The sequence below is a fragment of the Danio aesculapii genome, chromosome 15 (genome assembly GCF_903798145.1).
Source record: "Danio aesculapii chromosome 15, fDanAes4.1, whole genome shotgun sequence".
Classification (NCBI taxonomy): domain Eukaryota; kingdom Metazoa; phylum Chordata; class Actinopteri; order Cypriniformes; family Danionidae; genus Danio; species Danio aesculapii.
Genome location: NC_079449.1, coordinates 19,415,127 through 19,439,426, shown reverse-complemented (window position 1 = coordinate 19,439,426; position 24,300 = coordinate 19,415,127). Strand labels below are relative to the sequence as shown.

Below are 24,300 nucleotides of genomic sequence, written 5' to 3'. Positions count from 1 at the left end.
AATAGTGCTGTATTGAGCATTTTCAGGAAGTGTCACCAAAATCTGAGTTTTTTTGCATTGGAAAAAATGTAGAGTAAACTGTCATAATGAAAACATGACAAAGCCATTTGACTATCTTGTTCATAAACAATGATGTCAGGACTTTTCATCATGATGACACTGACACTTTCATTGACATCAATACTTGCATTTAAGGAATGAGCTATCCATTTTGAGCGAGTGACACGCTTTTGCAGGTTATCAACTAGGATTTGCAGTTGGTACTAATTGTTTTGAGAAATGCATTAACTGTTGTGCAAATGTAAATAGTGTTGTGAGAAATGCACCAAAGCCACTGAGAAAAACTGTAAATGTGAAATATATTGAAAATAATAAAATATATTTGAAATATATTTTAAATTATAGCATTATTTTATTACTGTGTTTTTGATGTATACTTTTTAAATACATTTTATGTTGAGCATGAGAGGCTAAAAGAACAATTTTGCATGCATTTATATCATATTAGATCTGTATAATCATATATTAGTTGCTGATCTTTAGAGTTTGAGCATGTTTTAATGATTAAAGATATTATATAGTGTTATTGAGTTGCTGATGCTTTAATTCATCATATTCACTGTCTAGGTGCTGGAGAAGGGTGGTCCATACCCTCAAGTTATTTTACCTCAGTTTGGAGGGTACTGGATTGAAGACCCAGAGGCTCCAGTCGGGACGCCCACATCCTCAGACAGCAGCTTCTGTGAGGAGGAGGATGATGGTGTGAGTCCTAGTGGAGGAGGAGGTGGAGGTGGATTCAGCTACAGGATGGAATGTAACAGCACGTCACGAGCCTATCGCAAACACTTTCTTGGGAAGGTGAGGTTGCATTTTTTTAGTGCTTAAAGTAGGTTTATCTTCTATGATTTAAAGGGACTGTTCACTCAAAACTGAATAAACGTGTCGTCATTTACGCTTCACTTGTTCCAAAGCAGTTTGACTTTCTTTCTTCTGTTGAAGAAAAATGAAGATATTTTGAAGAAAGCTGGAATACTGTAACTATTGACTTCCATTGTATTTGTTTTTCCTTCTGCGGAAGTCAGCGGTTACAGGGTTTCCAGCTTTCTTCAAAATTACAGGGTTTCCAGCTTTCTTCAAAATATCTTCTTTTGTGTAGAAGCTCATAATATATAGTGAGTAAATTTTCTAATCTATCCCTTTAAGTGCTCTATATTACGGAGTCATTTTACTTTTACTTGATGACAAATCACGAAAACAATTTTGAATTCAATGTTTAAATGCTTATTGTGCAACAACACACTTATAAATTATTTAAATAAATAAATAAATAACATGCATACATAATGTATTTACTTATTATTATTATTATAAATAATAATATTATATTATGGAGGTTATTACTACTACTATTACTACTAACAACTGCCCTATGTGAAATTTTAATGTTTGTTTATTATATTATTATTATTATCATTATTATTATTATTATTATTATTATTATTATTATTATTATTATTATTATTATTATAATAAATAATAATATATTATGGATGTTATTGCTACTACTATTACTACTAACAACTGCCCTATTTGCAATTTTAATGTTTGATTACTATTATTATTATTATTATTATTATTATTATTATTATTATTATTATTGTTGTGTTATTATTATTATTATTATTATTATTATTATTATTATTATTATTATTATTATTATTATTATTATTATAAATAATAATATTATATTATGGAGGTTATTACTACTACTATTACTACTAACAACTGCCCTATGTGAAATTTTAATGTTTGTTTATTATTATTATTATTATTATTATTATTATTATTATTATTATTATTATTATTATAAATAATATTATATTATGTATGTTATTACTACTACTATTACTACTAACAACTGCCCTATGTGAAATTTTAATGTTTGTTTATTATTATTATTATTATTATTATTATTATTATTATTATTATTATTATTATTATTATTATTATTATAAATAATATTATATTATGTATGTTATTACTACTACTATTACTACTAACAACTGCCCTATGTGAAATTTTAATGTTTGTTTATTATATTATTATTATCATCATCATTATTATTATTATTATTATTATTATTATTATTATTATTATAAATAATAATATATTATGGATGTTATTGCTACTACTATTACTACTAACAACTGCCCTATTTGCAATTTTAATGTTTGATTACTATTATTATTATTATTATTGTTGTTGTGTTATTATTATTATTATTATTATTATTATTATTATTATTATTATTATTATTATAAACATTAATATTATATTATGGATGTTATTGCTACTACTATTACTACTAACAACTGCCCTATTTGCAATTTTAATGTTTGATTATTATTATTATTATTATTATTATTATTATTATTATTATTATTATTATTGTGTTATTATTATTATTATTATAAATAATAATATTATATTATGGATGTTATTGCTACTACTATTACTACTAACAACTGCCCTATTTGCAATTTTAATGTTTGTTTACTATTTGTATTATTATTATTATTATTATTGTTGTGTTATTATTATTATTATTATTATTATTATTATTATTATTATTATTATTATTATTATTATTATTATTATTATTATTATTATTATTATATTACTATAACTACTACTAACAACTGCCCTATGTGAAATTTTTATGTTTGTTTATATTATTATTATTATTATTGTTGTTATTAATGTGTTGTTATTGTTATTATTAATATTACTACAAATACTACTAACAACTGCCCTATGTGAAATTTTAATGCTTGTTTACAAATAAATGTAATAATGTAGGCTACCAGCTGACAGGATTTATTGTATAGTTTACGGCATTAGACGTGAGAGAATTTTTTTGTGAAAAAACCCCAAAACAAAACAGTTCTTATATGCCTGCCTCTCATTGTCTACATATTGTGTAGAATAGCTTTGTAATCAACTTGTTTGTATTTTGTAAATTTTTATTTGGCATCTTAGTATATCAAAAGATACATATTTTCAACTTAACAAAAGGTCACCATCTGAGGTAATATTTCATGTATCCATAGCTTATCTCTCTATAACACTGAATATGAGGTGTTATGGCACCTCTCTGAACAGGCATTGTGTATGCCACTTTTTTGGTATCAGTTCAATGTCACATAGAGCTTGAATGGAACGAGAAAGCATTGCCTTTACTGAGCCACCCTTGAGTGCTAGAAATGCGAAACCAGTCTATTGGAAAATGAAGTTCCCCATATGGAAATGTGTGGGGAATGCCGCATTCATAACCACCTTTCTCTTCCTCAGGAGCACATGAACTATTACTGTACAGCCAGCAGTATGGGACACCTCATAATGTCTCTGAAGTATGAGGACGCAGATGGACAGGAGTCACTGCGCATCATGCTCAGGTGCCCACCATTGACATACTGTACTGAAACACTGCTACAGTCATTCCTAGGTAGGCGTATACTGTATTTTCAGTAACCAAACATGTAGTCTGTGGTTTCTAGGTCAAAAACAAAGACTCTTCATGAGCGAATCCCTCTCGAAGGTCTCATTCATCTGCCAAGCATACCACAGATTGCCAAGGTGAGAATTGGAAAAATATTATCACAACTAAAATGACACCAAAGCTATTATTTAAACTACAATGCAATGAGCAAACATTAAAACTGACTTTTTGTTTGCTTTTCATGAACTTTCAGTAATCTCTAAATAATTGGTGCCTCTGAAAGCTGCCTGTTGAGCAACTTACAATTACAGATGTTACTACTTCAATGTGTTCCTTTTGGCGCCATTCATACCGCGGCGACAGCGGTACTTGGTGCGCCAGCAGCTTTTAAACGCTGGGTGGCAGTTTAACCACAGATATTCAGCTTTGCCTTTCCACAACACTAAACAGACTTTTCTGTGTGTACCTTATGTGATCAGATGTGTTCAATTAAAATATAATTTTGATTTAGTTTACTTAGTAATAAACATGATCTTTACCAGGGCTTAAAGTATTCCGGCACCATGCCGGATCTCCGGCGTGCGGCCGTGAGAGAAAAAAAAAATAGAGCTTGCACATGTGGTTTGCAATGCGGTTTTGCGATTAAGCAATAACCGAAAGGGCGCGTTTGTAACCGATGAATGGTATCAGTTAAACGTTTAAAATATGCTTTATACATTTTTAAAGTTTGGCTGCATACGGGGCATCTGTTAAATGGTTTACTGACTGCAGCCAGTGTTTTACGCTCTGCTTGTGCTCGCTCAGCGCGCTTCAAGTTTTGCCGTTGTGTGCTGTGTGCTCGAGCGGAAAAGCGTGTTACTTCTGTTTCATTGTTTAGTCAAATGAAAGCACTGCAGGATTTCTATTGAGGGTTTGGGTTGTCAATGTGAGCATGGCAAACTTTTAAAGATGGAGGAGAGTACTTGTGGTCGGTGTTTCAAGTTATCCAGAGTTGTATTTATAGATCTTGAATATCACAATATTATTAAAATTATTATAACATCGACAGCAACTCGACTCGCGCACACCAGCTGATTCAGTCGTTTTCTAGTGACATACAAAAGAGTGCAGGGCTTCATTTTTTTTTGTGAACCATAAAAGGCAGCGCGGTGCGCCGCGCGTTTTTGGAACGTAAAGGCGTGAGCTTTGTGATCGGCCCCTAAATGTACAACAAATATTTGTTAACTCTTTGGATGGTAACACATGCGGTCATGTCACCCATCCCATAAAATGTATGTCTTCATATTTTAAGGCGCAAGTAATTTATTAAATAAGTAAAAAGACCCAAATGTACTGAATTCTATTGTTCTTTTTGGTATTTCACCATGAAGTGATGATATTGTTCTGTTTGGATGGAAGTAAATTTTTTTAGATATATATTTATTGTTTTTACCATTAGAAAATAAACAATAACATAAACAAAACAACAAAAAAAGTACAAAGGCCAGTTCACAATACACAGTTAGTCAGACACAACACGATACAATATCATCCAAAAAGCATAAGAGAAAATAAAAAGTTGAATTAAATAGAAAAACTAGATAATTTACAGAGAAAGGTGTAGACTCCACAACTTGACATACTGTGAGCCAAACCAATCCCACCTATGAGTTACTGATATAAAACTATTTACTTCATAAAACTTTACTGATATAAAACTATTGGATTCCAGTTTTTTTTTTTCCAGAATTTTTTCCAGATCGCATTTCTTCCATGGGCTTCGATGTTCCAGTTTTGCGCATAAATTTAATTTGCATCTTTGGATGAAATGGAAACATAGCTAATGACAAGTTCAAAAGTATTATACTGTAATATTAACACCCAGTAACACTCCAGGTTTTTCCAATGACTATTTGAATAAGTGCTCTATAACGAGTTAAACTGAATGTGAATGTGAGTAGTTGACATCAATTTAATTCAATTCACCTTTGACTGTATAGCGCTTTTACAATGTAGATTGTGTCAAAGCAGCTTCACATAAAAGGTCATAGTAAATTGAAATAGTGTAGTTAAGTTTTTAAAGTTTAAGTTCAGTTCAGTTTAGCTCAGTTCAGTGTGGTTTAATAATCACTATGGAGAGTCCAAACACTGAGGAGCGATCCATCGATGCGCAGCTCTACAGATCCTGAACCATGCAAGCCAGTGGTGACATCGAATGTGTGCTTTTTTTAAATTATAAAAAAAAGTGAAAATGTACAATCACAGTACATTATAAAGAAAATGAACGAGTAAATATTTTATATATTAAAATAGATATAATAAAAATAATAAATAAAACATACATCAAACATTAAAGAAATTGTATCATATAATTTACACATTTCAGTTGTTTTTAAAACCTTTTTTGAGTAGCTGTTTAGGATGAGCCATATTTTTTCCAAACAATATCATGAATAAAAGAGTTCCAATAAAAGTTAACATTTGGAACTGATACAATTCCATTCAGAAATAAAGAGCGTATTGATTTGTTTGAAGAGGTTGGTGAGAAAGGTGGTAGAAGGGTCTAAAGAAGGAAAAACAGAAGTATATGGAATGCCTTGGAATAACCTAATAACTCCAGATGCTATGGCATCAAATACAATAGCAAAGTCTTTAGGGGGGATGGAATATTGAATCGATTAAAAAATTCTTTATAATTTAATATTTAAATTAAATAACTGATCTGTAGAGCAGATTATTTGCTTCAAACCAGTGTTGAAAAAGAAGAGATTTGTTTTTGTATACAATATTTTGGTTATTCCACATGAAATATTTGTGAGGAGAGACGTTGTGCTTGTATAATAGTGACGATTCAAGAAGAAATTGCTTATGAAATTCAGATATTTAGCTGGTATTTTCTCAACATTTGAACATCGAATGTGTCCTGTGTGTTTCAGCTGCTCTGTGATGACGTCACAGGTCTGAAGTTCAACCCCGTCCTCTACCCCAGGGTGAGCATCTCTCAGTTTCTCACTCCATCTGTGACTTACCTACTCCAGGCATCAGTGTGAACCTGGGCTCCGTTTGCTCCGTTTCACCCTAGTCCCCAGCTTATCTGAATTAATATGTTCCTGAGCTCCAGGGGACTCACAAATCCATCTGCTTTACAGCGCCTTAGTCTGCCTGAGAGAAGCCTTGACCATCTCATGGCTTCGCTGTGGTCTCTCAGGCATGGCGAACACAAATGCCTGAATTATGGAAAAAGCACTGACACACATATTTACCCCTGCAGGCGCTCTCGCTCACTTTCTGCTTTCTCTCGCCCAAGGCTTCGCAACTGATCGTCAGCTTTGATGAGCACGAAGTGAACAACACTTTCAAGTTTGGAGTCATTTATCAGAAGTTCGGTCAGGTGAGAGTTGCTTTCTTCCGTTTCAGACTTCCTCTGTTTTACTTTTATTCTCTTTTATTTTTTGATTGTTGTTGTCTCTTCACATCAGACGTCAGAGGAAGAGCTGTTCGGGAACAACGAGGAGACGCCTGCGTTTGCTGAATTCCTCAGTGTTTTAGGAGACAATATTGAATTGCAGGATTTTAAAGGGTGAGAGACGGAGATTGAACTCTGAAAAGTGCTTCTCAGGATCACCTGCTCACACATTAAAGGCCTGCTTTAAATTGTATTCATCTAGGCCGTTTGTGAATAATTTATTTAATTTAGCCATTGTGCTTGATTTTGGCAGGATGTCTGCTTTCGGTAATCAGATTGATCTGCATGAGCTTCTGCTGAACTCTCTGGTGTGTTATGTACAGGTTCAGAGGTGGTCTGGATGTGTCTCACGGACAGACGGGATCTGAGTCTGTATATACTACGTTTCGTCAGAGAGAAATCATGTTTCACGTTTCCACAAAACTCCCCTTCACAGAAGGAGACATTCAGCAGGTGGGGTGCCCTAGTTTAAAGGATTTTTATTGTATGATATTTAAACATATATATTTCATGAGCTATAAATATTATAAATAATTTATTTTATATATATATATATATATATATATATATATATATATATATATATATATATATATATATATATATATATATATATATATATATATATTTATAGTCTTTTTTTCTAGTTTTTATTTATTTTTACATAAAACTGAAATATCTAAAATTACAATATAACCAAAATTACTTAATTAACTAAAATAATGAGCGACATGAGGGCTCAGTGGTTAGCACTGTCGCCTCAAAGCAAGAAGGTCGCTGGTTCGAGTCCCGACTAGATCAGTTGGCATTTCTGTATGGAATTTGCATGTTCGTTGTGTGTTTGCGTGGGTTTCCTTCGGGTGCTCCAGTTTTCCACACAGTCCAAACTAAGATATGCGCTATAGGTGAACAAACTAAATGTGTGTAAATGTGAGAGTGTACAGGTGTTTCCCAGTACTGGGTTGCAACTGGAAGGGCGCTGTGTAAAACAAATGCTGGATAAGTTGGCGGTTCATTCCACTGTGGCAACCCCTGATGAATAAAGGGACTAAGCCGAAGGAAAATGAATGAATGAATTTTTTTTTCACTATCAAGTAGTTTCCCAGGAATTGTTTCTAGTTTTTATTTAGTTTCATTTAAAACTGAAATATCTACAATTACAAAATATCTAAAATTACTTTATTAACTAAAATAATTTATAAGATATACAGGTATTTTTAATCAAAACAAAAAGGACAAAAATACAATACTGCAAATATTTGATATATTTTATGTAAATATTTTTCTTGATGTAATTTGAAATCAGAAAAGGCAATAGTTACATCTACTCCAAACTATAAATTATCAAAAAAAAAAAACTCTAGGTTGTACATCTCTATAAAATCAACTGAAGTAATAAAAAACAATTACTTGATAGTTAAGCACATGTCTCTGTTTATTATAGTTATTTCAATAGGAAACATTTTGTCATGATTCATTTGCATTACAGTAATGACAACTGGGAAATGTACTTGAAAATGTCAGTGGTCTTAAAAGTTCATAATGCCCTGTGTAAATAATTTATGATGTTTATGTTACAGTAATAAAGAAATCAGGAGAAATGTGCTTACCTGTCATGATATTCAAAAAAACTCAAACTTGTAGTGTATTTAAACATTATAGTACAGTATGTACTTTAAAAGTTGAAATTTCTATGTTATCTGTATAATTATTTAATGTTACAGTAATGACATGACTATTACTATTTGAAATCCATTCATGACAATTGGGGAGAAATGTAAATTAACCATTGTAAAATTTACAACACAAACATATTGTTGTATGTATAAATACTAAGAGTATGTACAGTGCTCAGCATATATAAGTACACCCCTTACAAATCTGTCTTTTAAATTCAGATTTTTAATAGGAAGCTATGCAATATTATATTTGTGCATATACATTAGTCAATACTGAAGCCAAATCTGGAGCTTATCTAACATAATAAGTTATGGTAGTGGTCCAAAAACTAGTACACCCAATTTAAATATTAGAAAAAATATTAATACAAATTTAAAAAAGAGAAAAAATCAAGGGAAGCAAAACAATTTTTTTTAATTAGTTGAAATTTTGTAGTTTGTCATTTTTTTTGCAATATTTTGCTTGAATTTACTTGTATTATCTTTTAATTTCTAAATGTGTTTGCTGACTAAAAAATATTTTAATAAATATATCTGTTAAATAAATCTATTTTGTTTAAGTGCACCAAAATACATTGCCTATATTCACTGAGAAATGGATATGAATATTCATTTTCAAATTTGGGGGGTACTCAGTTATGCTAAACACTGTATAAACCAATGTAATCTTACCGCAATGGATAACGTTTTTGATTAAGTGGCTACTTCATATTAATTTGTACAATCTCATTTGCACAGTTTAGTATGATTTGCTCATCCCCCAATAAAGAATAAAGGGTGAAATTTGAGGACAAGCCTCCCTTTAAAAATGATGATGTTTTAATACGCCACTTTTCTGACAGTTCATAAAATAGTTACATTGCTTTGTGAGATCAGGTTGGTATAAACATCAATTCCTGTTTGTTGAACTAAATACGATCAAGATATTTATATGTAAATATCTCTCTCTCTCAGCTCCAGAGGAAGAGACATATTGGCAATGACATAGTGGCAGCCGTCTTCCAGGAAGAGCCCACGCCATTCGTACCTGATATGATCGCATCCAACTTCCTTCATGCCTACATATTAGTGCAGGCAGAAAACCCCTGCACCGATCACACAACATACAAGGTTTGTCAACAAGCAGCTCACAAAATTACATCCAGATGGCCATCAATCCCTTAACAAACACTGATTGGAGAAATTGACCGGTGTTCATAGGTGTCCGTCACGGCACGAGAGGATGTCCCACCATTCGGCCCCCCACTGCCAAACCCCTCAGTCTTTAAGAAGGTAATATTGGAACACTAGTTGCAGTTAAATGTGTCAGCTGATGATGATGATGTGTATAGACCATTTTGAGGGATGTAAACAAAAACAATGGTCCCATCGCATTTCCTGTGTTACATTTTTCATTTCTGTAGCTTCTGAGAATCCAAAAAGAGCCACATATTTATAAATAATCTTATGACAGCTGTTTTAACATTAAGACATGATTGAATTGCATCTTATTACATTTTTGAAATAGTTTTATAACAAGCAGAAAATGTTTATGGACCAATGACTTGACTGCATTGTAATGGTCTATTATAAAGTGATGGCTCAATTCTTCTGCAGGGTCCTGAATTCAGAGAATATTTCCTGACAAAACTGATCAATGCAGAGAATGCTTGCTACAAATCAGACAAGTTCGCCAAGTTGGAGGTGAGAAAAAACATTCAGAGAGCAACCTAACTGTTAGAATGTATTTTATTTATAGGAAATATATGAAGGATTCACTATCTGGTTAATTTAGAGCAGAGATGCCCAAAGTAGGGCCCCCAGGCCGAAGTTGGCCCATTGTAACCTTTCATTTGACCCACCACCCTATCTGACGTAAACTTATTGCTGAGCTACCAAAAACGCAAACTGAAATTAAATGTTTCAATTAAATGTTGTAAATTAATCTGATTTTTAAAAATTTTAAAAATCCTGTCACTCGACGGATGGAGGACTATGCAGAAGACATTGGCGAGCAAATCAAGGCAAAAACTTGTGTAACTCCATTCTGTTACAAATGAGATTGTTTTTGTTTTTTCTGAAATAAGTTTATTATAAAATATATATACTGTATTAGTTGATATAAAGCAATGTTTTGTAGGTATTTTTTATATATTTCCTATTAAATAAATTAGGAAATTACCCATGGCAAATAAATTTACCTTCGACCCACTAGTCTCAATCAAGTTTGGTTTTTGGCCGTTCATAAGAAAAAGTTTGGGCACCTCTGATTTAGAGGAACTTTAAAGTTTGACAAGATGCTTTGAATAGCTCTATTTGTCGGTTTTCTATAGGGAGCCTAACAGTATTCAGGTACAGAAATTGAATAATCACTTCTTTAAATCTTTTTCTTACTTTGTTTTGTCTCATTTCTAGTCCAAATATCAAAAAAATCTTAGATCAAGTAAAAAATATTGTTTTGTTTTTACATTGAGAAGTAATTCTGAGTTAAAATTAAGAGTTTTTCCTTAAAACAAGCAAAATTATCTGCCAGTGGGCTAAGAAAATAATCTTGCTTTTGCTTTGAAATGAATATATTTTGACTAGGAACAAGAGAAAAATTCTAACAAAAATCGAATGCAGAAATCGTATATATTCTGTATAAATACAGTAATTAAGTACAATTCTGTGGCTCCTGTTCAACTATAATTCAGACTCAACGCTGAAAGTCTAGCGATTAGACTATTCTGGTGTGCACATTGCGATATCGATGCTGAAACGATAAATTGTGCAGCCCTACTTTAAACGGATCCTGTTATGCTTAGTGTGTAATGTTTTGTGAAAAATATTCATTATTCTCAGGTCAAAATATAACAAAAATCAATAGCCTTTAATAGGGCTGCCTGATTAATTCAAATGAAATTGCAAATCATGTGCATCTTGTCAAGGAAGCACAGTGTGATCAGTAGTTGATCTCCTCCAAAGGCCGGAGGGCGCTCTTACAGAAACTCCAAATACCAGAGGAAACACAAAAGGGTATATTCACAGCTAGTGTTTCTTCCCATACCGATACACTTCCGGTGAACGGTTATTGTGACTTTTTTCAATTTCATAACTTTCCTTTTACAGCATTGATGTTGTAATGTAATTAAAATACATTCAGTTAAATCGACTTCAGCATTCATTTAGTTGTTCAAGCGTAAAACGAGATGAAAAGCCATTTACACGCACGCGTTCGACAGGATCAGAAGCCAAAAAACACCATTCAAAATACTGGAGAAAAATAAATGTTCATATTTTAAAGACATGGTGTGGGAAAATGTAATTTAATGCAGTACTTCTTGTACAATCCAAGACCCACTTTATTTCTTATATCAATCAGGCAGTGAAGGTCGCTGATTTTTAAAGAAATCAGACATTAAACTCGACACTCGACTGAAATTTGGAGTAAAAGCATATTATATGCGGTATTTTTACGTGCAGCATTTACTACAAAGAGAAGCGACGCAAACAGCTGTAATTATCACAGAACTATTATCTCAATTATCAATTTGAATTTGAATTTAAATGCGTCTTCTGAGTAGCTCATTAGTGAACTGTGACTCTGTGTAGGAAATGCTGCTTCATCTGAAATCACATGTTGAAGATTTACTAGAGCCAGCTTTACTGACAAGATGCCCATGAAAATTGTCTTTGATTAATATCCCAGCCCTAGTCCATTACCTCTAAACGATGGTGTTTTTATGTTATAATGTTGATCAAAAGTTGTAACAGTGCAAAATAAATGAAAAGGCAGTTCATGACAGGCGGTTATTGGAGTATCTGAAGCACGAACTGTAAAGGCTCTGTGCTCGTCTAGAAAGTGAAGTACAATAGCTTTTACACAGAAAGAGGCATTTTAAGCAGGGTAAAATAATTATACTTTAAGCTGAAATATCCCATATACATTCAGGGTACACCTAAGACTTCTGTTACATCCTGTGAAAAGGGCATAATAGGACTTCTTTAATGTTCTTTAATTTACTAATGAGTTTCATTTTTGGAGGAACTGTATCTTTAAATGATCTGCATCATTGTCTGTGTCTGTCTGTCTCTCTGTGTGTGTGTGTGTGTGTGTGTGTGTGTGTGTGTGTGTGTGTGTGTGTGTGTGTGTGTGTGTGTGTGTGTGTGCGTGTGCGTGTGCGTGTGTGTGTGTGTGTGTGTGTGTGCGTGTGTGTGTGTGGTTGTGATTGACAGGAGAGGACACGGGCAGCGCTGTTAGATAACCTTCACGATGAACTGCACAGACAGACACAGGCTACGGTAGGACTGGGCTCTGCTACAGATGAAGAAAAGCTGGAAAATGGAGGTCATGGTGGACTGCTGGAGTCATTTAAGGTGAGATGTCCAGTCCTGACTTTCAGTTGTCCAATTAAAGGGACGGTTCACTCCAAAAAAAATGAACATGTCACCATTTACTCCCTCCACTTGTTCCAAACCTCCCTTATGTAAATCTATTATATGGCCATATGCTGAAGTCAAAATTATTAACCCTCCTGTGAAATTTCTGTTCTTGTTCAAATATTTCCCAAGTGATGTTTATCAGAATAAGGACATTTTCACAGTATTTCCAATATATTTTTTTTCTGAAAAAAGATCTTATTTGTTTTAGTTTGTGTGTAATAAAAGTGTTTCTTAATATTTAAAAAAAATATTTTAAGGTCAATATTATTAGCTTGAACAAACCTCTGTTATCCAATAACTTGAATAATTATCCTAACTTTAAATTGCACTTTAAGCTGAATAGTAGTACTTAGAAAAATAAGTCGAAAAATGAAATAAATTAGTTATTTTAAATTAGTTATTAAAACTGTACTTTACCCCTTGACATACACTCACCGGCCACTTTGTTAGGTACACCTTACTAGTACCGGGTTGGACCCCCTTTTGCCTTCAGAACTGCCTTAATCCTTGATGGCATAGATTCAACTAGGCACTGGAAATATTCCTCAGAGATTTTGGTCCATATTGACATGATGCATCATGCAGTTGCTGCAGATTTGTCGGCTGCACACCCATGATGTGAATCTCCTGTTCCACCACATCCCAAAGGTGCTTTATTGGATTGAGTTCTGGTGACTGTGGAGGCCATTTGAGTACAGTGAACTCTGTGTCATGTTCAAGAAACCAGTCTGAGATGATTTGTGCTTTATGACATGGCACGTTATCCTGCTGGAAGATGGATCACTGTGGTCATTAAGGGATGGACATGGTCAGCAACAATACTCGGGTAGGCTGTGGTAGAATTGTAGCCTCAGTTTCCTGTTCTTAGCTGACAGGAGTGGCACCCGGTCTGGTCTTCTGCTACTGTAGCCTATCTGCTTCAAGGCTCGACATGTTGTGTGTTCAGAGATGCTCTTTTGTATACTTTGGGTTACTATTGCCTTTCTATTAGCTCGAACCAGTCTGGCCATTCTCCTCTGACCTCTGGCATCAACAAGGGATTTGTGCCCACAGAACTGCCACTCACTGGATATTTTCTCTTTTTCTGACTATTCTCTGTAAACTCTAGATATGGTTGTACTTGAAAATCCAAGTATATCAGCAGTTTCTGAAATACTCAGACCAGCCCGTCTGACACCAACAACCATGTCACTTTTAAAGTCACTTAAATCACCTTTCTTCCCCGCTCTGATGCTCAATTTGAACTACAGCTGATCGTCTTGACCATGTCTACATGCCTAAATGCATTGAGTTGTTGCCATGTGATTGGCATGTGAAATTTGAGTTGGACAGGTGTACCTAATAAAGTGACTGCTGAGTGTAAAAGTCAATGGCTACAGGTTACCAGCATTCTTCGAAATGTATTCTTTTGTGTTCAGCAAAGAAAGGAAATCATTAAGGTATGGAACAATTTGAGGAAACAGTGAGTGAATTATTCTTTCAAAATATCAAAGCACTTTTGATTGATTAGTCGATGGAGAAAGAATAATATACTTTTCAACATTATAGAATCAGTATAACTTTTTAAAGAGATTAATCATTTCTGTTTACATAGAAATATTAAGTAGTTAAGTGATTTGAGTACTGACAATAAGACATGATTTGTGAACACCAAATCATCATATTATATGGATTTGTCAAGGAAAAATTAAGACTGAATAAATGGCTCCTAAACATTAAATGCATATTTACTGTATTTGTGATGATATAAATGTAGCCTTGGTGCGCATGGAGAAGGAGACGTACTGAAAGCTCCTGTGTTTACCTGTCTGTCTGCACGTCAGATTGTCTGTCAGGTCATTAAAATGCATGAAACTGGGCTGTTTTGGACTAAGCTCTCATTAGTAGGCCTGTGAGTGTGTGTTTGTGATCTTATGCATGACTTTGCTGTATGCGGGTGTTTACAGGCCGGGTGCAGGTGTGTGTGGGGCAGTTTGCAGACACACTCTTGTCTAGCAGTGCTGATCTGCGTAGCAGCCGTGACTGTGTTTAATTATCAAGCTGAACTGATGCAGATGATGACCAGTGCACATTAAACATTTATACAACAACACAAGAGTCCAAGATTTTTACTTTGTGTTTTTTTTTGCTTTGTCATTAAAACCCTCATTTAATCTAATTTAATCACTAGTGGCGATATACAGCCATATCACACTGCTACAAGTGTGATATTGCGTTTATTCAACAGTTTGACGGCAAAACAGGTGATTTTGCTTACATTTTAAGATTATAAGGCTAAACGGCATGAAGTGCCATACGTCTACCGAGATTTCCCAGTATTTCTCTGTAGCAAACGAGAGGGAACACAATAATTATCTCCAAATAAGCCAAAGCAATGCATGCATTCATATATATATATATATATATATAACTAGAGTACAAATGGAAAACAACTAAGTCATATATATGCAATTACTGTACACAATTCTGTTAACCACATAAACATGTACACAAACACACGCACTGTGTATATAATTCATTCATTTTCTTTTCGGCTTTGCCCCTTTATTAATCAGGGGTTGCCACAGCGGAATGAACTGCCAACTTAACCAGCATATGTTTTTTATGCAGCGGATGCCCTTCCAGCTGCAACCCATTACTGGGAAACACCCATACGCTCTCATTTAGTCGCATACACTACATAAAATTTTGCTTACTCAAATCACCTATAGCGCATGTCTTTGGACTTGTGGGAAAACTGGAGCACTCGGAGGAAACCCATGCAAACACGGGGAGAACATGCAAACTCCACACAGAAATGCCAACTGACCCAGCTGTGGCTCGAACCAGCAACCTTCCTGCTGTGAGATGACAGCGCTACCCACTGCACCACAACGCATGTACAATTATATAATATAATTATATGTTTATACATATATAATATACATACATATAAAATATATATATATATATATATATATATATATATATATATATATATATATATATATATATATATATATATATATATATATATATATATATATATATATTTACATTTACTGAAATATTGTTTCATTTTGTGAGTAATTTTTCTTCCTCAGTATTTTACCATAGATAATTTGTATAATTTTGTTATTTATATATTTGCTTATATTTTATTCAAAATTATATTATTGAAAGTTTATTTTCATTATTAAAATTGTATTATTTTATAAAATATACTGTTATAATGTTATAATGTATATGTAATATAACAAAATATTCTCCTTTAGCTTCCTTTAGTATTAAGCGAGGATGTAGCACCACCTACTGGCTATCCATGCTCCGGTTCAGCTTTTCTCGTTTATTTGGGAATAAATAAATAAATAAATAAATAAATAAATAAATAAATAAATAAATAAATAAATAAATAAATAAATAAATGAATGAATGAATGAATGAATGAATGAATGAATAAATAAATAAATAAATAAATAAATAAATAAATAAATAAATGAAATAGTTACCAGCTAACATTATATAAAACTGAACAATTAATGATGACATAACTTCACATCATCTCTTCCTTTCCCTCTACGGAATGCATTGTGGTCGTGCACAGTAGATGTTCATTTTAGTGTAGATGCATTTCTCACCCTCATGTTCTGTCTGTGTGTCCGTCAGAGGGCCATGCGTGTGAGGAGCCACTCCATGGAGACGATGGTGACTCACAAACACAAGAGTCCTGGGGCAGTGGCAGGCGTCCCGTCCAGTGTGAGTGGCGGAGGACTCCAGCAGAACAACATGGAGTGCACCAAGAGCACCTTCACTGTACGTACACTGTTCTCACCCCTGCATTCATTCACTAAACCCCTGCGTAGTGTACAGGATGGCTCAAAAAACATTTAGACATTTATTTAGGGTGACCAGAATTCTTGTAGTAGAAAATATAGAATGGGCAGTCGGGATAAATATTTTATGTAAGAAATAACTGATTATGTTTATCATATAATGTAATTTTATATAAACTATAATTATTATATATTAATTAATAATTATATATATTTACATTTAGTGTATAAAAAGAAGAGTTTGTAAGTTAAAAATGATTTTTCCTTAGTAATGTTATATATTCTGGAAGGTAATTATATATGTGTATATTTGTATTTCATTTAAAGTAATTTTACTATTTAACATTTATTTTTACACATATTTTGGAATAAAAACGATTTATTTGTAGTGTAATAAATATTCTGTATTTTACAATACATAAAGCATTTGTAAATAATCAGTTAAATACTATATTATGCAAAATAACTGATAATGGGAGTGCCCCATTTCACAAAAAGAGTTCATTATTTTCTAATAATTTAGTGGACTAGAATAGATTATTCTGCTTATTGTATGATTACCACACCTAAAGACACTGTTCAGATGTTATATTTCACATTTGTTCAGTCCTCAAACAGCTTTTGTGTGTAACACTGGCTCCTCATCTCATCCAAAGCCTTGTTTTGATATTTTTTGACAATTGTAGGCTGTAAAATCATTCACTGTATATGGAACTGTATTGTGGACAAGACCTGCCTGTATTGACCTTTTTACCTCTATAAATGCACTCCTTAGAATATTCATCATCCAATCAGAATCAAGCATTCAGCATCCATTTATTTGGTTTGTTTATGTTTGTCAGCCTCCAGTTCTGTCTGCGAAGTCCCCATTGAAGAGTCCAGTAAAGCGGCGCTCGGGTCTGTTTCCCAGACTGCACTCCAGCACAGAAAGTCCAACTGAGAAACATCCCACTCGCAGGTAAAACACAAACACTCAAATTTATATATCGAATACAGGGCCTGAAAATAACACTCACTAAATACTACTTATTACTACTGCTACTGTTAAAAATGATAATAGTTTATTAAATACTAGTGCTAATAATATTATATTATTATTATATTTATTTGTTATTATTTGTTATTATTTAAAAATCAATAAAACATCCCTGTTAAACAGCTGAACTATAAAATATTTAACAAAAAATTATAATAAGCCTTAAAAGTCGCTGATTAAGTTTTTGTTTGCACAACATATTTTTCATGTGTTTTATGAGTTACAGCGTGTGTTTGTCTGCTCTAAATAAACTGTGCTCTATCTTTGTCTAGTGACCAAAAAACAGAAGTGTTCCCTCCCTCACAGGAAGTGAGGTCAGAGACATCGTCCAATCCGAGCTCTCCAGAAATCTGCCCAAACAAAGAAAGGTGGGTCGCCGATTCTCAGCTGCAGTGAAATGCGGTGGAGGGGGATTCTGACATTTGATGATAATATCATAATGTTTTTTCCAGCTCCTCGTCTTCAGTAGAGTATGTGCAAGGCTCTTTGATGTCTCCTGTGTTCTGTGTCTGTCCTGTTGTTCGGTCCTGCAGGCCTTTTGTGAAGCTGAAAGAGTGCAGTGGCAGAGCCAATATCTCCATCTCCAGATCCTCCTCCAGCACCAGCAGCTTCAGCAGCACTGCAGGAGAAGGAGACGCTCTGGAGGAGCTCGAGATGGTGACAAGCACACACACATACACAAAAATACACACACACATTGACAAACAAACAATCACACACACTACACACACAAAATACATAAATGCACACATACACAAACAAATATTCACAAATATACACATGTATAAACTGGAATTCATCTAACATGAAATTACAAAAAAGTATAATTTTTATTTATTTATTATTTTTATGTATTAATCATAATAAAATCATCATAATGAAACGGAATATATATATATATATATATATATATATATATATATATATATATATATATATATATATATATATATATATATATATATATATATATATACACACACACGCAGTTGAAGTCAGAATTATTAACCCCCCTTTAATTTTTGTTTTTCTTTTTTAAATATTTCCCAAATTATGTGTAACAGAGCAAGAAAATTTTCACAGTATGTCTGATAATATTTTTTCTTCCAGAGAATTTATTTTTTAATTTGTGCCTTTTGTTGTAGCTTATTTCGGCTAAAATAAAAGCAGTTTTTAATTTTTTTAAAACTATTTAAGGTCAAAATTATTAGCCCCTTTAAGCTATATATTTTTTCGATAGTCTACAGAACAAACCATTGTTACACAATAATTTGCCTAATTACCCTAACCTGCCTAGTTAACCTATTTAACCTAGTTGAGCCTTTAAATGTCACTTTAAGCTGTATAGAAGTGTCTTGAAAAATATCTAGTCAAATATTATTTACTGTCATCATGGCAAAGAGAAAATAAATCAGTTATTAGAAATGAGTTATTAAAACTATTATGGTTAGAAATGTGTTGAAAAAAATCTTCTCTCTGTTAAACAGAAATAGGGGAAAAATAAACAGGGGGTAATAATTCTGACTTCAACTGTGTGTGTGTGTATATATATATATATATATATATATATATATATATATATATATATATATATATATATATATATATATATATATATAAAATTGTATTATGATTGATAAATAATATGAATAAATATTAATAATATGGGCGACGCGGTGGTGCAGTAGGTAGTGCTGTTGCCTCACAGCTAGAAGGTCGCTGATTCGAGCCTCAGCTGGGTCAGTTGGGATTTCTGTGTGGAGTTTGCATGTTCTCCCCGTGTTCGCGTGGGTTTCCCCCGGTTGCTCCGATTTTCCCCACAAGTCCAAAGACATGTGGTACAGGTGAATTGGGTAAGCTAAATTGTCCGTATTGTATGTGTGTGTATGGTTGTTTCCCAGTGATGGGTTGCAGCTGGAAGGGCATCCACTGCGTAAAACATATGCTGGATAGGTTGGCGGTTCATTCCGCTGTGGTGACCCCAGATTAATAAAGGGACTAAGCCGAAAAGAAAATGAATGAATGAATTAATAATATTTTTTTTAAATATTAAAATTGTTGTTTTATGATAGATTCTCTCTCTCTTTATATATATATATATATATATATATATATATATATATATATATATATATATATATATATATATGAAAATTAACTTTTAATAATATAATTTTGAATAAAATATATGCAAATATATAAATAACAAAATTATACAAATTATCTATAGTAAAATACTGAGGAAGAAAAATTACTCACAAAATAAAACTATATTTCAGTAAATGTAAATATATATATATATATATATATATATATATATATATATATATATATATATATATATATATATATATATATATATATATATATATATATATACACACACACATATATATATTTTTTTTGTTTGTTTTTTTTGCATGTAAATATATTTAAGTTTAACCTAAAAGATTAAATAAATCATAAAATATAACAAAAATGTAATGTGATAATCTTTTTTACACCTGAAAAGCCGGATGAAATAATTATTGCATGATGTGTTTTTCTATTGAATGGCTCTTGAAGATGGTTATCGCAGATGAGCTTACTGGTAATTTTTCAGTTATTATTTAGTCATATTAAGAAACTTTCCCATTCACAACAGATTCACAGACAAGCCTCATACTCACACTGAATGAGGCTCTGCATTGATCCACTGATCAGTAAACCTAATGAAAATCCAGAGAGAGTTGGAGGACAGTCTGCAGTGTGTGTGTGTGTTTTACTCATGTTGTGTTGTGTCCTGTAGATCAGTCAACCATCCACGGCTTCATCCGTCTACAGTCCATCTCTCAGTGTGGAGAGCCAGAGCTCTGGGACGCCGCTGATCATGTGCCGCAGCCCCACAGGTAAAATTTATGCTAACAATAACAGTAAGCAGATGCGAAACCACAGCCATACACATGCTTGTTAAACATGTCACATCAAAATCATTTAGCCTACAGGCAAAAGGCAGCAGCTGAAATGTTCAGATTTGGAATGCGATGTATGAAATATGCATGGTTTTGGTGAAGAGACGTGCATAAACAAAGATAAATTTGCAAGCTTACACATGCATGCAATTTGTAAATTTTTATTAGATGGAAAGAACAAACCTGAGGCCAAGATGATTTAACCGTCTAATATGCAGAAAAAAGAAATTGACCAATTTGTTGGGTTGAATTGTGTTCTTATGTTCCACAAATTTAAAGTTTGGGGGTTTTAATGATGACCTGTGCACAAAAGTTGTGCCATATCATATCTAAATTCACTTAAAAAATAAAAACATATCTTATTTAAATACAAAATGTATTACCTCTATCTATTTAGCATGAAAATTATTATATCATGAGCTGAGTGGCGGAAAAAATACATGTGTGAGGTTTTTTTTCTGGAATGCTGTTCTATAATAGTTATGAAATAAACAACAACTAAGTACTCTATTTAATTGTATTATTAATGCTAATTATAGCAGTATTTATTAGTATTGATATTCATTATGACTATTAATAATGTCTTGTTAAAGTCTGTCTTGTTATATACCCAGCAACTTTATGAGACTATTTTGAATTTCCTAAGGTTCCTTTTACATCATCGATGTTGTGATGTAATTGAAATATAATCACTTAACCAGACTTCAGCATTCAATTAGTCGTTGAAGCATAAATAAAGAGATGAAAATGGGCAGCAGGCGAGAGCAGGAACTTCATTGAAAATACTGTGGTAAAATAAATTTCCATATTTTAAGACATGGCATGGAACAATGGAATTTAAATTAGTGCTGCTTGCCTGATCTGAGACCTAATTTATATCATAAATATATCAGGAAGTGAAGATCACTGATTTCTAAAGAAATCAGATTTCAAACATGACAATTTTGTAATGGCATGATGGTTCACTGAAAAATTATAAATTAAAAGTCCTTGTGCATAAATACAACATCGATCAACATTTGGATAATTTTTCATTATTGAAATATGTATGGTGCAAAAAAAGGTAATAATGTTCAAAATGCACACTGAAATAAGTTGAAATACTGAAATGCAAATAAATAAGAGCTGAAAAAAAAAATCTAAGATTCAAATAAAATTCTAATAAACTACTGCCTGTCATCGATTAAAGCTGTAAATTAAAATTAATACCACAAAATGACCATTTTCAACAGTAATATGAACGGTCATAAATGTTAGCTTTAAAAAACGCAAACTAAAACAAGTTTCAACTGAAATATACTTTAGCCAATTGGAATATAAAAACTGGAAAAAAAAACATTAATCACAGAACAGTTTAAACTTTAAACAATTTAAACACACAAAAAATAACTCAAATAGAAAGAAAATATAAATAAAAATAGAACAAAAAAGTCTAAAACTGAAATACAATCAAAGCAAACATAAATATAATGAAATAAATGAAAGAATATTACATAGAACAACATTATATAGTATTATAGTGCATAAAATTGTATATAATAATAATGATAATATATTATATAATGCAAGTCATAAATAAGGGTGACATCTGCACAACTGTGCATAAACAGAAGTATACTTGCACTTTGGCACAGAAATAAAAAACAAGAACTGTTTTTTTCATCCTCTTCTTTTCTTCAGATGTGAAAAGCAAAACTTCACCGAGGTCAAACTTGAAATTCCGCTTTGACAAACTGAGTCACTCCACAGTAAGTGTCGTGTCCTCAGAAAACCTTCAGAACAGCGGTGTGTATGAGTTTTTTTATACATATACTGGCTTCAGAGTCCATTGTTTTATGACAGATTAGATTATCAGATTGTCTCTGTTAATAAAGTGAATAATGAGATGTCAATTTATTCATGTAAATGTTCCTCTTTCTTTCAGGGTCATTAGGTCTGACAGAAAACACTGCTGGGACAAAAGGTACTTTGACTTACTGTAAACCTTAAATATAGGGATGAACAGAATTTTTTTTTGAAATATCAATACTGATACCCTCATAAAAATAAAAATCTTTTAGAAAGTGGAAAGTATACTGCATATATTGATAATATCGAGACCTTTTCTCTTTTCTGAAACATCTACAAACTAAAATAAAAAATTGACACAAAAAAACAGTATTCGGATTAAGTAAGTGTTCATTGTTAACTAAAACTAAAGGTATTAAAAAAGATTTTAGGTATTTAAATCTAAAATATGACCTCTTGAAATTTTCTTACAATTACAGTTTTCTTAAAATTCTTTAAACACTTGGATTTGCGATTAGTGATTACTAAATTCTTAGTAAAAAAGTTTTAATAATAGATCATATTATAGTAATAATCAATAATAAAATACTAATGTTTTTAATTAAATAAAAATAAAACACAAGAAAGTTAAAAACAGAGAATTTTTTTTTAATTACAAACTGAAATAAACATTTTCAATTTACTAAAGCTAACAGAAAAATAAAACACAAAATTGAATAAAATAAAAACCCAAATCATAAAAGAAACAAATCTATAAAGTGAATAATTACATGCATTTTTTTGGAAATCAATGTCTTGGAAACTAGCCGGAATAAATTAAAGTAGTTGCAATGAAAAAAATACTAAACAGGATAATAAAATAAAATTTTTAAAGTTATTAAATGGAAAAATCAGCAAAATTTATTTTTTTTAACTCAAATAAACTGTAACCACATTCACAAAAAATAATATTATACTATAGAAAAATAATAAAGAAATTAAACCAATTTACATTTAATATTTATAATAAATTGTATAATACTGTCTGCAATGCCTGCATAATATTTGTTACCAGATCAAAAAAAATTTAAGGCGAATATGAATTATTGCCATTTTAAACTATATATTTCTACACTACTAGACAAAAGTCTTGTCGACGATCCCAGTTGTAAGAGCAACAAACAATAACTTGACTCCTAGTTGATCCTTTGGAAAAGTGGCAGAAGGTAGATTTTTTTAGATGAATAATCTGTACCTGTTGGAACCCGCATGGACCCAAGATTCTCACAAAAATCTGTCAAGTTTGGTGAAGGAAAAATCATGGTTTGGGTTTACATTCATGGAGGCGTGCGAGAGAGATCTGCAGAGAGGATGGCAACATCAACAGCTTGAGGTATGAAGACGTCTGTGCTGCCCATCACATTATTAACCACAGAACAAAATTCTTCAGTAGGATAGCGCTCATTCTCATACTTCAGCCTCCACATCAAAGTTCCTAAAAGCAAATAAGATCAAGATGCTCCAGCACTGTCCAGCCCAGTCACCAGACATGAACATTTTTGAGCATGTCAGGAATAAGATGGAGGAGGCATTGAAGATAAATCCAAAATAATCCAAAATAATGGTAATCTAGAGGCCTCTGCCTTTCCTATTAGCCACTTCTGAGACCTAATGATCAACTAGAAGCCAAGTTATTATTTGTTTTTCCTA

General features: G+C 32.3%; 1 protein-coding gene across 8 annotated transcripts in view; it reads left to right on the top strand.

Moving 5' to 3' along the window:
- rap1gap2a (RAP1 GTPase activating protein 2a) overlaps positions 1 to 24,300 on the top strand; it is a 145,509-nt gene that overhangs the window by 118,650 nt on the left and 2,559 nt on the right. For 7 of the 8 annotated variants that reach the window (XM_056473205.1, XM_056473204.1, XM_056473203.1 and 4 more), the window contains 18 exons: positions 628 to 858; positions 3,352 to 3,455; positions 3,558 to 3,636; positions 6,415 to 6,468; positions 6,786 to 6,869; positions 6,958 to 7,058; positions 7,268 to 7,397; positions 9,578 to 9,733; positions 9,824 to 9,895; positions 10,220 to 10,306; positions 12,818 to 12,958; positions 16,670 to 16,816; positions 17,679 to 17,794; positions 18,145 to 18,240; positions 18,406 to 18,529; positions 20,661 to 20,760; positions 22,504 to 22,571; positions 22,748 to 22,786. In XM_056473205.1, coding sequence (XP_056329180.1) covers positions 628 to 858; positions 3,352 to 3,455; positions 3,558 to 3,636; positions 6,415 to 6,468; positions 6,786 to 6,869; positions 6,958 to 7,058; positions 7,268 to 7,397; positions 9,578 to 9,733; positions 9,824 to 9,895; positions 10,220 to 10,306; positions 12,818 to 12,958; positions 16,670 to 16,816; positions 17,679 to 17,794; positions 18,145 to 18,240; positions 18,406 to 18,529; positions 20,661 to 20,760; positions 22,504 to 22,571; positions 22,748 to 22,756 — 1,899 coding nt within the window. In that variant the 3' untranslated portion in view covers positions 22,757 to 22,786. Of the gene's footprint in view, positions 1 to 627; positions 859 to 3,351; positions 3,456 to 3,557; positions 3,637 to 6,414; positions 6,469 to 6,785; positions 6,870 to 6,957; positions 7,059 to 7,267; positions 7,398 to 9,577; positions 9,734 to 9,823; positions 9,896 to 10,219; positions 10,307 to 12,817; positions 12,959 to 14,970; positions 15,104 to 16,669; positions 16,817 to 17,678; positions 17,795 to 18,144; positions 18,241 to 18,405; positions 18,530 to 20,660; positions 20,761 to 22,503; positions 22,572 to 22,747; positions 22,787 to 24,300 lie in introns of those variants that run through there. The other variant, XM_056473210.1, reaches the window with a different exon arrangement.